We start from the raw sequence: 18355 nt of genomic DNA, 5'->3' as shown, positions 1-18355 counted from the left end.
AGCAGCAAACATGCCCATGACTTCTAAGACCCTCCCCTGTCTCCAGGTCATCTCTGGCCTGCTTTCATACATTACAGTTTGTATTGTCCACATTTTACATAGATAGGGCCATACTCATTTTGTATGTTTCCTTTTGTTAGCATACTTACTTTGTGATTTATTGTCTGTGTAGGTGCACCTATAATTTAATAACAATTCATCCATGTCCTGTTAAAGTTTCTGTAAGCCAGATGTGCTTGCGTAGATGTGTGCACTTCACGTCTCTAGGGCACACCCTCGAGAGTGGAAGAGATGGCTCTCTGCTAGGTGTGAGTTTCATTTTCATAGGAGTTGCTGTTTTTACCGAGATGATTGATCCACTTTACACTCCCATCAGCACCATGCGAGAATTCCTAGAGAGACCACTGGTCCCTAGTCCTTGGGACGAGCAGTCTTTCTAAGTTAGCCTTTCTAGCATTCTTGTTGTGATGGCTCTGTCTTTGACGTGTATTCTCCTGGTACCAAACATCCTTTCACGTCTCACCTCTGTGTGAGTTGACATTCATTGTTGTTAGGTCTGAGGGTTTCGCCTTTCTTTTCTTCCCCTAAAAATGTTAGGGCATTTGCTCTTCTGTTTCAACAAGTGACCTATTTCAGGTTACTGTTTCTAGACTGTACGGAGGACCCGCCGTTATTGGGACTTGCATGTGGCTGTCAGCGTCTTGGAACTGTCTGCTGAAATAGAACCTTTACTCATGGAATTTGCCTCGGCACCACAGTCAAGTTCCACTGATTTCACTCCCGTGCACCTACTTCTGGAATCCCCACCAGCCAGTTTTGTTTTCTCTACATCAGTATCATAATGGCTACTGTTGCTTTTATGGTCTTCCTTTGTTCATAAGTCTGACTTATGGTAGAAGTCAGGGAGTCTGAGCACTATCATCTTGTGTCATTGTTCCCAGAGCTATTTAACTATTCTAATTCTTCGTCTTTTCTTGTCAATTTAAATCAACTTATCAATTTCTACAAAGATCCTGAAACTCAGATGATATTTAACACCGTTGAGTTCCTCAGTGTGTGGAAAAGCATATGCCGATCTTACCTGGGTTATCAGCCGTTCTTTCTAATGAACCTTTCTATTAGTGCAGATTTTCTGCTGAGCAATTGCTTCCCCTTTGGTCTGTGTGCAAAGGTCTTTGTTTCACCTTCCTTCTTGTCCAGATCTTCACTGAGTATAGAATTCTAGATTGACAGTTTCCAGTCAGTACTTTGAAGAACTAGTCCAGTTGAGAGGCAGTAACAACGGCACGAGGACCCATGGGTCAGGGAGGACTTGGGTCACAGGAGCGGATGGAGGTTTTGCAGCTACATGGACCAGACATCAAGATTTTAAAAATTATTCCAGTGCATTTGGAATAGCCAGATTAAAGATAAATGAAAAACTGAGAAGTAATGAAAGTAGCAGTTTGCCTAAGAAATCAGAAGAGCTGGTGAGAACAGCTCTTGTTGCTTAGAATGTGTTACACAGGGTAACCACACTGAACACAAAGCACTGACGCTGCTCCCGGGGAAACCTTAGAATGTTACACAGGGTAACCACACTGAACACAAAGCCCTGACACTGGTCCCGGGGAAACCTTACAATGTTACACAGGGTAACCACACTGAACACAAAGCCCTGACACTGGTCCCGGGGAAACGTTTCTAGAACATGTGCCATATTGTGATGCTCCAACTCAGAAACAGGAAGTCTTGCAGGATAAAACAAGTCTTTGCACATTTTAACTTTAAACTTAAAACTCTGGCAAAAGTCCTAGAAATGTAGATATTTTTCTTGAGTTGGTTTGTTGGAAATGAATGAATCCAAGAGCAGCTTCCTAAGTTAATTTCCCATGAAGAGAGCACTGCTGAGAGCTGCAGAGCTTGATGTTAGCAGCCGCAGAGATGCCCTGAGATGCAACTACGAATCAGCCCTTCCACAGTGACGTAAACACTCGCTTAGGGAGGTGTCGCAGATTCCCTCCTCTTTCCTGGTGGCACATTTTGGTCTTAACAATGCCGTTTGAGAGGGAAATGGCTTGAGAAGTTTATGAGTTTTCATCCCACGGAAACACAATTACTTGATATAAATTGCTAGATTATTGATATTTAGACCCTCAAATATTAAATTGGTCAAAACCAGTTTCTGACAGCCTGCCACAGAAGGTAGCCTTCGTTCCCAAAACGCTGTAGTTATTTCAGCCTCTAACAATCATTTAGGTTCTTTTAGTGACAGGGTGTTTCTCTGTGTTTTTGTAAAAACACTTTAAACCAGTCTTCTGTGGATAGATGAATGAAATATCAAAATCACTTGGGGTCACTATGGAATAAAGACATCCTGACTTCTTAAGGAAATAGCCACCATTCAGGAGGCGATCTATGGTTTTCATAGTTACCTGCATTTATGTAACAATTAAATTATTTAAGAAATGTAATAGCTGCACTCTCCTCATTTGAATCAATAAAATGTCAATGAATTCTTTCCCATGTCCCATCCCTGACAAGACTGTCAGTATCACATAGGGGCTTGGAATCCCACCGTCTGTTTAATGGAGGAAGAGAGAGAGAGAGAGAGAGAGAGAGGGAGGGAGGGAAGAGAGAGAGAGAGAGAGAGAGAGAGAGAGAGAGAGAGAGAGAGAGAGAACTTAGTTCCTGGTGCTGCAGATCTGTACTGTAACAATAACTATTGTCACTGTGATTTTTGTCCCTGGGTCTGCAGTACAGTTTTTCTTTGCTTGCTTCTGTGATATTCTCTTTATCACTGACTGCAGAATTTTGATTATGATGTGCATCAGTGGTTTTCCTCCTATGTATTGTGCTTCTCGGGTCTGTGGGTTTATAGCTATCCTCTGTTCTGAGGAGGTTCCACTGTTGTTCTTTATTTTTAGTGGATTCCTCTCTCTCTCCTCTACTAGGAGTTTTGGTTATGCGCCACTTGAGGCCACTGAAATTGGTTCCCAGCTCATTGGTGCTGTGTCCCCCCAGTCTTCATCTTCTTTTTTTTTCTTAATATTTATTTATTTATTATGGATACAATATCCTATCTGCATGTATGCCTGCAGGCCAGTAGAGGGCACCAGACCTCATTACAGATGGTTGTGAGCCACCATGTGGTTGCCGGGAATTGAACTCAGGACCTTTGGAAGAGCAGGCAATGCTCTTAACCACTGAGCCACCTCTCCAGCCCAGTCTTCACCTTCTTGACCATGTGGAATGTCTATAACCATGGTTTATGTTTGTAGCCGCTTCCGTGTCCTTGTCTCCCAATTATCACAGATGTTACTAATTCTGTCACCTGTGGCATTTCTGGGTTTGTTACTAATGATCCTTCCCCATAATATAGGCTTTATTTTCTTGCTTTCTATACACACTTTTTTCCCTCTCTTTTAGTTAATACCAGGTATTTTGAGTTTATATTGTTTGATGCTGGATATTTTTAAATTTGTAGAAATGCCTTTGAGCATTTTTTTCTGAGGAAGCAAATCTTTTCAAAGTGGCAGGGAATTCAGCTGTTGCAGAGGGGATGGAAGAAGGGAATGAGGGAAGAAGAGGAAGGCAGGGAAGACATTTTTCTAATGAAGATGTCGTAATTGTGAGGTAGATCCAGAGGATACCATGTGACTCCCACACTTTTGACCTTGGCATGGAAATCAACCCCGCCACCTTGTGGCCCACTCTAGCCTTCAGTTTTTCCCTTATGTACTTTGGAACCAAACACACACTTCTTTGCGTGGTTCAATTTCCCTCTACATCAGTTTAGTGGTAAATCATATAAAGACAAATCCAGTCCCAGGTTCCCTTGGTCTGTCTGTATGCTATGCACGGTGGCATCTGAATAGCCAAATGAATGAATTATTTATTATTATTATTATTATTATTATTGATAAGGTTTCTTTACACTGTGGAGCCAGGAAGAGAGAGGCACTTGTGGCTCTCCGTGTGTCTCCGGCTCCCCTGAATACGTGCACCTCACTTTACCTTGTTGTTTTTCAGAGGGTGTCATTCCTGGCCCCCCCACAGACCTCTCTGTCACTGAGGCCACCCGGAGCTACGTAGTGCTGAGCTGGAAACCCCCTGGCCAGCGCGGTCACGAGGGCATCATGTATTTTGTAGAAAAGGTAAGACCCCGGCATTATCCCCTATGCTACCTCCTATTAATTTCTGATAACAATGGAGCAGTTACAGTAGGGCAGCAGCAGGAATAACTAAACTCTTTAAATTCGCGTAGATTATGAACTGTCTCTGTTGAAAATATAAATAACACATAGAACTTCATCGTGGTGCCTCGAGACTCCCTCATGTTCCTGCGCTATAGCTTGCCTGTATGGCGGTGTTCTCTAGAGCAGCTCCCGTCTCTCTTGTGATGGAACAGCTCTAGTGATGGCTGTCAGTCTACTGGTCCTTCTGTCAGAACGATGAAACATGATGAGGGTAGAGGGCAAGAGGAATAGAGAAGTTGTACTGCTTCCAAACAGGAAGGCGAGGTGAAGCCGTATTCTTCATACACAATCGATCGGGGCTGGGCGATGAAGCAGTCTGAGATGCTGGAGAATTCTTTCCCCCACATGTCTTATAACCGTGCTGGGATCAGACCGTTAGAGGACAGCATGATGAGCTGGGCAAGGATGATGCGGGAGCCAGCTGTGTAGCCGTATCCAAAGGGGTCTGGGGAGCATTTGTGAGCGGCTAGTGGGGAAGTGCCCAGAGCTGGCCAGGGCATTACTGAAGGAAGTGATTGTGCTGCCAGCACAGAAACACGTGAGAATCCAGACCGCGTGGTACAGAATCCTCCTTCACAAGATCATGGCTTCTAGAGGTGAGAATCCAGACCGCGTGGTACAGAATCCTCCTTCACAAGATCATGGCTTCTGAGAGGATATTTAAGAATTTGTTTAACATGAAGCTCTAAGTCACTTGTTGACCAAGCATTTGCCTAGGATTTGTGATGCCTTTGCCTCAATGCCCACTGCCACAAAACTGAGATCAGGATTTAATTGAGATGGTGTTTTTGGCTGATCTGTAAAAACATTTGTGTATTTATTCAGAGTAATGTGCTATTGTTAACAAAAATGAGATTAGTGCTTATGCTTTAAGTTTCATCTTTGCATAATTACATAAAAAGTTTTTTTTATATAAAATATTTGGAATTCAGTTTTTTTCTTTCATCTGGATTATTCTGATTATTCAATTTCAGAATAACTGTTAGGTTACCTTCCCTTACAGTTACTGTGAGAGGACCCATTTCTGAGGAATATAGGTTTATGGAGACATCTATCTACAGATTAGGCGACAATATAAAAACAGGGTGCAGATATCATGTGTTTTAAGCGCTGGGACTGAACCCAGGGTTCATACGCACCAGACCACTGCTCTGACAGACTTCCCACTTTTGAGATCTTATCGCTGCCCCCTAAGTGGTTATGATTACAGGCTTGTTCCACCAGGCCTGGCCAATATACAAACTTCAGAAGTGTAGTAACATATATTGATTATGAATAATGATGACTTCCATTATGGCATTTTTGTGCAACTCATATTTTCTCTTTTCCCTTTCTTCTCCTGTTGACCCCCCCCCCCCCCCCCGTTTTTTCCCCCTTCTATTTTCTTGTCTAGTTTTGGTTTTTGGAGGTTTTGTTATTGTTGTTTGAGTTTTTGGTAATCAGTAGGTTTCACTAGTGTTGCTTACAGGAGAACAGTTGAAGAATTGTTTGTAGGAACAGAGGGGCCTTATCAGTGGATACTGCACTGAATAAAATGTTATTTTTATGTCATAAATGTCAACCATAAGCTAATGAGTACCCATGAGACCCTGCCCACTCCACCACAGTGTTGACTAACCCAAGTATGTGTGGATTTCCCAATATGCAACTTATATAGAGATATCTTTGTGTGTACACACACACACATGCATACACACACACATGTGCATGCATGTACACATGCACGCAGTGTGCCCATGGCAGCATATGTGCCAGATGTCAGACTATGAAAGTTGATTTTCTCCTTCTTCCATGTGGGTCTCAGGATCAAAATTAGGTGTTAGGCTTGGTGGCAGTTGCCTTTCTGACTGAGCCTTCTCACTAGTAAAGTATGCAAATATCTTAATAGCCTTTTATTTATCTCAAACTTGTGGATCTTAAGAATTACACTAGAGTGCCAGGAGGTGGTGGTCCACACCTTTAATCCAAGCACTTGGGAGGCAGAAGCAGGTGGGATCTCTGTGGTTCAAGGCCAGCCTGGTGTACAGAGTGAGTTCCAAGACAGCCAGGATTGTTTCACAGAGAAACCCTGTCTCGAAACAAAACGAAAACAAAACGAACAAAAAAAGAAAGAAAGAAAAGAAAAAAGAATTACACCAGATTAACACGTTATTGTCTGTGATTTTCCGTTATTAATATTTTTGGTGGTGAACATTTGTCTGATATTCCTGAGATCGATGTCTTGCTTCTTTCTTATCTGCAGGAAATTGTAAACAATAAGTTTATGACTGCTTTCCCATGTAACAAAGACTAGAAATCTTCCAAGGGTCTGGTTGAATGAAATCTAAAATTATATGTTTAGTTTCCAATTTTCTAAATGTTATCCCCAAATAAAATGTTTGTTATCACCCTAAACCTTTTTCTAATTTAATAGAAGCAATGATAGAGTAATAGCTAAATGTACATTTCTGGTAAATTTAATACACACCCATGCCCACTGCATTTCTTTGACACACTCTACAGGAAAAGGCTCTGAATTAACTCTGTGACAGTAATTACCATTTTGCTAACATAATGACGCATAACAACCCACTCAGACATGTGCTTCAGATGAGTCAGTGCTGGCTTCTGTTGACCATTTCCTTTGGTCACATCAACCTGAATTTTGAAAAGTCTCTAACTTCCCCAGATCAAAGTACATATCATTTATCATTAAACAATTGAACATTTTTTCCTATCAGCCTGCTCAGTTGTGTAAACAGAGATTGTACTTTCATTTCCTAGCCACCCAGACCTGAATAATCACACAGAAACTATATTGATTACAACACTGTTTGACGAAAGCCTCAGGCATATTTCTAACTAACTCTTACATCTTAAATTAACCTATTTCTATCATTCTATGTATTGCCATGTGCCATGGCATTTACCTCATTTTCTACATGTCTTCCTTCCTTGGCAGCTGACTGGTGTCTGCTTGATTTAGCCTACTCTCTCTCTATATCTCTATATGGATTTCCCTCCTGGCTTTACTCTGCTAAACTATTGGCCAAAACAGCTTTATTCATCAACCATTAAACACATATACAGAAGGACATCCCACATCATCTCATCTTTTCTATCTAATTAAAAAGGAATGTTTTAACTTTAACATAGTAAAATTGCATATACAAAACAGTCATCAAGCAAGAATTATAGTTATAATATTTAGTCCCTTTACATTTGGCAAATTAAGGAAAATACTCTATCATCTATCTATCTTTGTGAGTCTAAAGTTTTATATCTAATTTATCTTTTACCATAACTAATTAAAACTATAATTATATAATTGGATGTTTTAACTTTAACATAGTAAAATTGCATATACAAAACAGTTATCAAGCAAGAATTATAGTTATAATATTTAGTCCCTTTTCATTTGGCAAATTAAGGAAAATACTCTATCATCTATCATCTTTGTAAGTCTAAAGTTTTATATCTAATTTATCTTTTACCATAACAATGAAAACTATAATTATATAATTCGATGGAGTCTTCAACTCCATCAAAGACCCCAGAAGGATATAATATTACCTACGTAAACAGAAAGTGCATTGTAAGCAGCTTTCAAAACTCTAAAAACGACAGAGACATCTCACTGCTTGGACAGTCACCCGAAGTTCTTTTGTAACATTGGGGCCTCCATCTTCAATCAAAGGCCCATAGTATCCAGCAGACTTTTCAGTGAATCAGGAAATGTGAAGATCAGTTCTGCCTTGGACTGGCAAAGCTCATCCGTTGCTTTCTTCTGTGTCCTGCAGAATGTCTGGCAGTTTCTTCTGTAAAGCAGGAACCCTAAAAGACCATTCTGTCTTTTGGAAAGTTAAGCAGTCACTTTTCTGTGGGTCCTGCATGTCCAGTTCATGTAGCATACCATCAAGCAGTCCAAGCAAGAACAGTTTCTTGCCCAAATGGTTAGCCTTTTACATTGAAGGCAAATTCCATAACAAGTTTCTTCAATCCCCATCAACCTCTCTAAAGTAATTGGTGTTGCCAGAAGCAGACATGTCTCACTGTTGAGAAAAGCCTAAGTTTTAAAAATATTTTAAATGCCATATTCTGTAGGTCTTTGAAAAGTTTGAAGAATATCTATCCATCTGAAATATGTCTCTTTACATCTAGAAAACTTAACTAGCACGACTACAAGTTTGACTTTTATAGATGACTATCTATTAATTCATAGTTTTTAATTATATATTACATTTTTAATGAGCTGTATAAACATAATACCTTAAACAAGAGTAGAAATATACATATAGCAATATTGACCTTAAATTTGTATCAATAAACCAAAGTCCATATCAATGCAGTAGTGTTCATTTCTATATCATATTCCCATTTTTTCTTTAGAAAGACCTTGACTGTACCCATTAATCATTTACACTTTAAATGAAAATAAACATTTATAAACAATATTTGGGAATTTGTAGGTTTTTAGACTACTTCCTGATGATTGGGGGTGCTGTTAATCAGGTCTTTCATGGTGTATCTTGTGTGGTTGGTCCATTTCAACCAGCAGTCCTAAAACTATCATGGATGTTGAACTACCTAGGCCATCGCTTCAGGGAGTCTTATTTGGTCAAACCATATAAGCCAATAAGGAATACACAGCTTTCTAATCTCTGTGGAAACAAAAGCAGAACCTCTTTCCAAAGTAACATGTCCTTAGACCTAAATTTTGAAGTCAAGATATCTTTAAAATATATATTGTTGTTTTGGCTTACCAGCCCATACAATGAAATGTCTTTCTGTAGTTAGCTCATTCTCAGACACGTGTGTGTGTGTATGTGTGTGTATTCCAGACTCTTTCTCTTTGTGTATTTTCCATCTTTACATGGCTTTCTTTTATTTTCACTCTGTTTCTTTTACTTTATTTTTTAATTTTTGATTTGGGAAACAGGGTTTTATTGTGTATCTTTGGTTGTCCTAGATCTTACTCTGTAAACCAGACTGTCCCTGAACTCACAGAGACTCACCTGCCTCTGCCTCCCAATTACTGGGATTAAAGGCATGCACCATCACACCCAACTACTCTATTTCTTTTGTTCTTTTCTTTTCCAAGTCTACATATATTTTTTAAACACATTGTAAACCATTTAGAGTTTTTTTTTTCTGTCTGAATTTGTCTTTACTGTATATCTCTATCTTTTTTGACCACATGAGTCTTTAGTCTGTTTAGCAATCTGGCTAGGAGTAAAGCTGCAGTTTTTGTGGCTGGCTCTGCCTCATTTCTTACTTTTCTGAGAGTCTAGCTTTATGGCAGAAGTATTGGCAGGAGCCAGATTTGTTGCTACAACTCTGTGGAGTTTCTAGGTTCATGCCACCACCAAGAAGCCTGATGCTAGCTGCTCATAAACACCATTTAAGTACGTGTGGTGACAGAACCTCTTAAAAGAGCTGTGAGGTTTTTACCACTAATGCTGTCAGGAAGCCTCTCTTAAAGGAGCCATGACTCTGCTTGCCTCTAGCAAACAGAGCCTACCCGAGACAATACTGCTACCAAGAAGCCATGCTTAACTCTGTTTTTGTTGTTGTTGTTGTTGTTGTTGTTTTTTTGTCTAGAATTCCCTCCCCTCCCCACCTTTTTTTTTTTTTTAAAGCTTTCTCAGGCTTTATGTGGAAACGTTTGAACACCATTTGTATACAAAGACTGCACTTTCATTTCCCAGTCCCCCAGACCTGAATAATCACAAAGAACTGTATTAATTACAACACTGTTTGGCCAATGGTTCAGGTATATTTCTAGCTAACTCTTACATCCTAAGTTTACCAATTTCTATTAGTCTGTGTACTGCCACGTGGCCACGGCATTGCCTCATTTTCTTCATGTCTTGTTTCCTTGGCATCTGACTGCTGTCTGTTTGGCTTAGCCTACTCTCTCTATATATCTATCTCTTCTCGGATTTCCTGCTTGGATTTCCTATGCTAAGCCATTGGCTGAAACAGCTTTATTCATCAACCAGTAAAAGCAACACATACACAGAACATCCCATATCACAGTTGAATGGAAGAGAAGATAATATGTAAGAGTATGACATTTTATGGAGAAGCCGCACAGGGTGTTTTCTACTCTTACAGCATCCAGGATGCTGGAGAAATAAGGATGCAGACCATGTTAAGAGGCCTAGGATGCAATTACAGAATTCTATAAATATCCAGCAATTCTACTGTGAGTCTAATTATTTCTGACGAACCATTTATGAGGTGTTAGTCTTTGTAGAGGTTCACCTACTGGCATGTTTTTCACCCACCTAGAATGTTTATACAGCACAGTATTATCTCCTGTGCTTGCGTTTGCTGGAACTTTCACCTGGGATTTGTGCATAAACTGTGAACTGGTCTGTTGCGATACAGGCTTATAGTCAAACATTGAAGTCATGCCTGTGATTCCTAAGATGGTTGAAACTGAGGGTCTCAATAGTGAAAGAACTGGGTGAATCAGGGTCTTCCTTTTAAACTCCCCTATTCTAATGTGTTCTTTTCAGCCCCCAACTTTTCCCTCAGATATTTCACATCTTGGATACTTTCTCTCATTTCCCTTTCAAAAATCTAGTTATGTCAGGCACAAGGCAATGTTACTTTCTAGTGCTGCTTCTATCTATGGAAATGAAAATAAGAGATGTTTGCCAGAGGCCATCACTGGACTGCGCGTTTAGTTAACCTATCTAATTCTTAAAAGAAACCCTGTTAGGGTCATACTTTTGTTTTCATTATACCTCTTTTATAGATAAGGAAACTGAATAATTGATGTGATTTACACTTCTCTCCAGATTGCACAGTAGGTACAAGGCAGAAGTAAGATTTGAACATGGATAATCTTGGCATAGGGCCATAAATCCAGCTATAGGGTAAACATTTGTAATTTAAAAATCCAAATTCAATATCCAACAAGGCACTCAAAATGTTTTGGATTTTGGATTGGGGATACTTAAATAGTAAAGTATATGTAGATTTTTCTCACACACGCGCGCACACACACTTGTGGTTCCACGCGTTTGAAATAAGAGGCACTCTACCTGCATTATTTGAACTCCTTCCAAAGCTGAAATCTGCTCCTCGCAAGAACGGTGGGGGTGCAGCCGAGAGGGTTAAAGTTATGATGGCTTACAACATCCATAGCACAGAGAAAGTAGCTATTGTTTTTATTATGAAAGTAAAAATGATTAATGATTACTTATGCATTCCCCTGAGGAGGTATGTCGAGAATATAAAGATGTGGGACAATTTCATCACTCCTAGGGGCAGATCACACGTACAAATGACACATTATCATGAAATATTTTGCAGGAACACTAGAGTTTCACCTTGGATAAATCTGCCTTATAACAGATGATAACAATGAAGTCAAGAGCACCCATTTCACGTTCCAAGGCCACCCAGCTCATTACTAACTGGAATCAGACCCTTGGGTCCCTTCTGCCATGCTACTGAATCCATCCCATGTCAAGTCAGTAAGTCAGTGGTGGTCACATTGAATAGTATAGTACAAACTTCTGTGTCATCTTTGACAGCCTCTGTGCCTGTCATAAAATATGGATTTCTGAAGATTATTTTGAAAATGATTTTTTAATCTGTAGCACACTCAGGCAAGAGCAACAAAATTCATGCTTTGGCTGATATCGAGCAGAGCTGGATGGTAGGGTTAGAGAAAGCCTTTGACTTGTCTTACGACTGTGCTGACTAACTCCCGCCAAATCGGGATTCACCTCTTCATCCAAGTCACTGGGGGTCATTTTAAGGATAAGATTTATTTATTCACTTTTTTTTTTTGACAGAGTCTAACTCAGCATCTCAGCAGAAGTCCCTGTGCGGCTCAGAGTAGTTTTACACTCACGGCTATTCTCCTGCTTCAGCCTTCTGAGGGCTGAGATGACATACATGTAGCCCCATACCTTCCAATATATTTAAATTTTTTTAAAATATATTTTATGGTTTATTCTAAAATTTGGACACACTTTCACAAAGGAGCATCTTTTCATCTCCATAATCAGAGAAGAAACTTTGAGTGTCCTTCTGGGCTGAGGCAGGACAGTGAGCAAGGAGGTCCCTTGAGCTCATGGAATAGACTTCTGGTAGAGGAGAAAGCAAATGAACAACCGTGTGAATAGAGACACACAGTATAGTTGGAGAATATTTAGCTGGGCAAGGGCTAGACGGTGGTGAGAGAAGGACCGGACTCTTCTGAACTGGTGAAGGGAGGGATGTATCTAGGCCTTTCTGAGGAGGCGGCAGCCAGATGTGCACCCGAAGGATGCCCTGAGTTATAACCTCAACTAAAATAACATTCATAGCAAAATCGCACAAATTTAAGTATTGAAAACAGTTCATTGAAATGATGACCTACCCTAAGACCTAGAAAAATAACTAGCCTTGAAATAAAGACTTCTTTAAGTAGACTGACAAATTTGTTTATGTACAAGTGAAGCGAAGTGTTAAAACAGTTTATTAAAGGGCTCAAAGCCACAGCTGATGTAGAAGCCTATGGCATTCAGCTGTCCTTTTCCACACCTCCTCTCCAGCCCAGCTCTCGAAACACGGGTGGTTGTTGGCAGGTAAGTGTGTGTGAGTCCCTCTGTGATGTCCCTGTTCCTGCTGCAGTGTGACGTGGGGACAGAAAACTGGCAGCGTGTCAACACAGAACTCCCAGTGAAGTCGCCTCGCTTTGCTCTGTTCGACTTGGTGGAGGGGAAATCTTACCGCTTCCGCGTCCGCTGTTCAAACTCAGCAGGAGTCGGTGAACCCTCAGAGGCAACAGAAGTGACCATCGTAGGGGACAAACTTGGTAAGTGTGGGATCAGACTGAGCGACTGGGACACTGTGGCGAGAGAAAATTCCAAACCAAGAATAAAATAGTGTTGTTTTGCTTATGCAAAGTAAACTTCATGAATGTGACAGGTAATATAGTCTTCAGTGTCCATAGGTTACGCTTCCTAAATAACATTTTGAGCAGAATGCATTATAAAACAGAGCAAATGTATGTTTAACATGATGTGTAAACATTTGTGCGTGTGTGCTTGCCCATATGCAATGGGAAAGAAGTATGCTAAACTACCTTGAATCTGATCACCATTTTCTCTTTTACATAGATATCCCCAAGCCCCCTGGAAAAATCATCCCAAGTCGAAATACAGATACCTCAGTGGTGGTCTCTTGGGAGGAGTCCAAGGATGCCAAAGAACTAGTTGGTTACTACATCGAGTCTAGTGTGGTTGGCTCTGGCAAATGGGAGCCCTGCAACAACAACCCTGTGAAGGGCTCACGGTAATGTGCGTGCGTGCGTGTGTGCGTGCGTGCGTGCGTGCGTGCGTGCGTGTGTGTGTGTGTGTGTGTGTGTGTGTGTGTACGTGCTCCAGAATTACTATAAGCCACATGCAGTACATACAGCCAGTGGAGGAATAACACACATGGGCTTAGAGAGATGACCAAGCAGTCAGAAGTGTATACTGCTCTTGCAGAGGACCCAAGTTCAGTTCCTAGCACCCATGTTGGATGGCTCACAGTCACTGATAACTCCAATTCCAGGGGTCTGATAGTTTCTCCTGGCCTCACCTCCGTACGCAGGCACATTCTCTCCCATCACCCACGCGTATAGATATAGTTAAAAAAAATCTTTTTAAGAACACATATACACATTTACTTTAAATAGCCAAATGAATTTAAAGCTGAGCATGTCTAATGTAATACATTTGGAAACAAAGACTTGTAGTGTTAAATAAAGAAACACAGAAGTTCAGAAGTTCATTTTATGTTCTTTTCTGATTCTTTCTGTTTGAATTATCTTTTCCCATTGTTCCTCTCTGAACTTTTGCATGTGAGACCTAACAGGCTGTACCGAACATGGTATTTTTAAAAGAACAGAAAATGGAATACTAGCACTTCCCAAGTTCTGCACATCACCGTAATCAAGCCCAGGACCAGGCAGAGGGAAAGCGCCATCAAAACAAGGGCATCCTGATAGTTTTCCTTTTCTCTGTTTTCAGTGTGGGGAGAGTAGTTTGTCTTGCTTTTAATTATTTTCTCAGCCAGTTGAGCCTGCTTTATTTAGGGCCAACTTGAGACGTGGTCCCTAGGAAGAGTCTGATAGGCTTGTTGGCAGCTTCCGTCTTAGCCCTTTCCAAAGGCTGCACACTCCCAGAGGATCTGGTTCCCAGTGGAACTGGACCCTAGAGGCTGGAGACCAGCAGATAAAGGAAGACAGCAGCATGCTCCACACGGCATTCATTTTTTTTCACTCATATAGCCGTGTATTCCATCTTTATCTTGGGGCAGTCAGGAGCCAATGAAGGGCAGACACCGTTGTTAGTCATCTTCATACCCGTGATAACTATTCTGATACCTTCACCTCTAAGGTGTTCAATAATATTCACCCAACCAAGTAGACGCTAGACTGAAAAGTACGGCTCGCTTTATCAACTGCTCAACCAGTGAGTGGATAGAGTCTTAGCAGACACGTTATTTCCTGGGTTACAATCTTCAAGGCCGACTTAATGTTACGCTGATTCATGAAATGCTACGTACAGCTGTCACAGCCGTTAAGGAGGATGGTGGTTTTAAATGGGAGAAACCATGGATTCGTATTGTATTGTTGGATCTTGATATCCAAGAGGTAATTCTGGGAACTATTTTTCACTTTATTTCAGATTCCAGTGTAATTTCTCATGTGACGATGCCTTCCCTGGTGTAAAGAAGGTAGTGGTTAGGTGTCTGTGACAGGATTTATCAGTATACCTTACATTTTAAGTATATACCTGAAATAACTACTCATGATATCGTCAACACACCTATTATTCACTATGTGCTTCTTTTGTTCAGACCTACTACTGTATTTTAAAGACTAGATAGCTCACCTTTATGCAGAATCAGTATGTGGTAGGTAGTATTATTGTTCCCTGTTGAACATTTTCTGATGAACATTCAAGGTAAGTCAAGACTCCTAATTTTTTTTTTGACAGAGCGAATTTTAAAAATTGCTCAAACTGCCTTCTTATCTAAGGTGCATGTGTTACCTGAAGGTTTCATTTTTGAAAATGAATCTTTCATAAAGCCGGGCCATTCAGTTAAGCTGCTGGTCATTTTGCCTCACCCTCCTCGGAAAGGCTCTGAAAGCTCTCTCCTCTTTAGATTTACTTGCCATGGATTGGCCACAGGTCAGAGCTACATCTTCCGGGTCAGAGCAGTGAACGCAGCTGGACTTAGTGAATATTCCCAGGATTCGGAAGCTATCGAAGTCAAAGCTGCTATCGGTAAGCTCCTTCTTCGTAATTTGGCCGAAGGGAAGAATGGGTTTTCCAATTCTCCATCATGTCTATAAATGGTTTGAAGTTCCTAATTCCACTGCATGATCCCGCAGTTAAACAGTCACTTTCTCTTGGCTCCAGTTGACAGCGACCCTTCCATAGCTGGTGTGTTACAGATTTCATCACTTACCAGTGTCTGTGCGTCTGCAGTGTTTCCTCAGACATCCCCCACCGTAGGAAACTTCATTCTAACTTCATTCCATCCCGGGACCTGGCAGGCCATCCCGCTTCCATGAAGGGGTACATCACCATAACTCTGCCATCTTGTACTTAAAAGCCATTTCGTCCGCAGCAGAGCTCGGCTTCTTTTTCATAACAGGACGTTACCATGCTTTTTATAAAGCCTCTAAAACTCATGCAAGACACATGTGGTTGCTTAATCATGTCTCATCTGTTTGCAAAATAACAGAGTAACATAATTAATAAGGCAATTATATGTATCTATGTGTTATACCTCCCAATCTTAACTAGAGTGGGGAAGAGACCCAGCTAATCCAGAAAAAAAAAAAAGAAAAGAAAATCTGTAATATGCTAACATGTTAATAGAAATATTTGACTGACTATGTAACTCAGTACTAGAGCGCACAGTTATGGTGTGTAAAGCCCTAGTACCACTATGAAAAGATGAGGCAAGTGCAGTGATGCATATCTATAACCATAGCAACTGGGGAAGCCGAAGCAGGAAGACTAAGAATTCAAGGTCAGCCTGGGTTACATACCAAGACCCTGTCTCAAAATTCAGAGCAATAGGGCAACAAGCACCACAACTATATTTAACATTAGTTTTCTTCTTTGACATTATTTTAAGTAGACAGTAGCAGACATGTTCTTTTGGGAGTTGGGAGGTACAGTTCGTTACTGTTGCACTAACAGTCATGATTCTGCTATACAGCTAGGATCTTTAATATTGTGTCTTGTGAGCTTTGTGGTCCTTTCTCTATTATGTTAACTATTAGAGCATACATTTCTCAAGACTTGCTTTTCCCTGTATAAACTAAACCCTTTGGGTTGGTTCTGCAAGAAGAAATGGTTCCTGTTTTGTCTGTGGTTTGGTTTTGTTCTTGTTTCTTTTTTTTTTTTTTCAAAATATGGAGACGTTGAAATGTTCCCTGGTGTAAATTCTGCTAAACCAAGATTGTTTTCCGCTCTGCTTGTAGTCCTGATGCTTCTGTTTGTTCTGTGATCCAAGAGTAACACGTACGGGGTCTGGCTCACGTCGTCGTTTCTGTTGTTGTCTGGTGACTGTAGGGGGAGGAGTGTCTCCAGATGTGTGGCTTCAACTGAGGGATGCACCTGCTGGACTAACAGACTTCAGGGGGGGCGTGAATGGAGCCTCCCCAGCAACCTCTCAAAAAGATGCTTTGCTCAGTAGCAAACCTAACAAACCTTCAGCACCCAGTAGCCCTTCCCGCCGGGGCCAGGCGGAAGTGAGTACAGTAAGTGAATCAGTTCAGGAGGAGCTCAGCCCGCCATCACAGACGGCAGCTCCCAAGGAGCAAAGTAAACATGAGCCCCCGCAAAAGAAGAAGGACCCAGTAGGTGAGAACTGCCAAGTCCAGCTCTTCATCTGTCTCCATCAGTGTCCTCACCTCTCTCATTGTCCAGATCATATGCTTCATCCGTGTTCGGTCCTCATTTGTTGGTTCTGAATTTATGTTCCTATTCAGCATGCTTTCATCTAATACACTGTCAAAGTCACAATCAAATGTGGGATTGGCTTTTATGCACTATCTCTTCATCTTAGCCATGGCAAAATGTTTACAGGCCTTTTTGAATGAGGGGGCATTTGTCAGGGAGATACGCTAGGTCCTAGACATGAGGGTAGGAAGGACTTGATGATTAACCCAGCTGTATGAAGCTCATTGATCTTGACATGAGCTCTGACGTGCTCATGCTCAGAAGATGTAGAGGAAAACATTTCGTAATGAAGTGACAGAGTTATTAACGTCCATTGTTCAACTCAGGCTTTTAAGTGATCATTCGTACTTCATTCAGATCACTAGTTCTTAGCAGATCCAAAACGTTCGGAATGGTATTATAGCCATTGAGAAATATGTTCCGTGAGGCATGATACTTCTTCCCAGAAGGGGCTCCTGGAAGATGGCTTAGTAGAAAGCTAAATGTGAGTGGCTGGTGCTATGGGTTACTTGTGTGTTCTAGGAGACAATGTGTCACATAAAGTGTGGATATAATTTAGGTGCCTCTTATCTATTCCCCATCTCTAACCCACCCCAGCTTTCATAACTCCTCTACTTTTTTGCTTTGAACCCTTATTTATCCCATTAACTAAGAAGAAATGTAATAGTCACTTTAGGGTCTTTCCTTATAAGTGATCTGAGAGAGAAAAGGAATAGACAGACAGACAGACAGACAGACAGATAAACAGACAACTTTATTCTCAAGGTTTTCTTTATTCTAAAAGTTGTTTTGAATAGGAATGTGATCATTTATGTAACTCTTATAATCCAAACAAATCTTTGGAAATTTCCTTGATGTACTGCATATCTAGATAGATTTCTTGCTATCACTGTATCTTTCTGTCTTCATTGAAAAGTATCATTTCAGTGGTCAAATGTAAAGGGAACCAGCAAAGCCATGTAAATGTACAAGGAGTTTTGAAATATCCTTCAGATAGTTTTCTAGCTAGGCACTAACAATGCAATGATCGCTACATAGTATCTTGTGCTATGTGAAACATTTTCGCACCAGGAATCTAAAATCACAGGAGTGATTTTAAAACATTGTGATAAACATGTATCTGCCAAGAAGAAGCCACAGGACAGATTGTGCCTTGTGCTAGAG

General features: G+C 40.8%; 1 protein-coding gene across 2 annotated transcripts in view; it reads left to right on the top strand.

Moving 5' to 3' along the window:
• The window catches only part of LOC121459113 (myomesin-1), a 126783-nt gene that overhangs the window by 57495 nt on the left and 50933 nt on the right, over nucleotides 1–18355 (top strand). The window contains exons 14-18 of one of the 2 annotated variants that reach the window (XM_041668634.1): nucleotides 4012–4136; nucleotides 12855–13038; nucleotides 13343–13517; nucleotides 15378–15499; nucleotides 16802–17092. In XM_041668634.1, the coding sequence (XP_041524568.1) occupies nucleotides 4012–4136; nucleotides 12855–13038; nucleotides 13343–13517; nucleotides 15378–15499; nucleotides 16802–17092 (897 nt within the window). The remainder of the gene's footprint in view (nucleotides 1–4011; nucleotides 4137–12854; nucleotides 13039–13342; nucleotides 13518–15377; nucleotides 15500–16801; nucleotides 17093–18355) is intronic. The other variant, XM_041668633.1, reaches the window with a different exon arrangement.

Source organism: Microtus oregoni, unplaced genomic scaffold (assembly GCF_018167655.1).
Source record: "Microtus oregoni isolate MIOR12 unplaced genomic scaffold, Mior012 000018F_ref0000195, whole genome shotgun sequence".
NCBI lineage: Eukaryota > Metazoa > Chordata > Mammalia > Rodentia > Cricetidae > Microtus > Microtus oregoni.
This window is presented reverse-complemented; position numbering and strand designations above follow the sequence as displayed.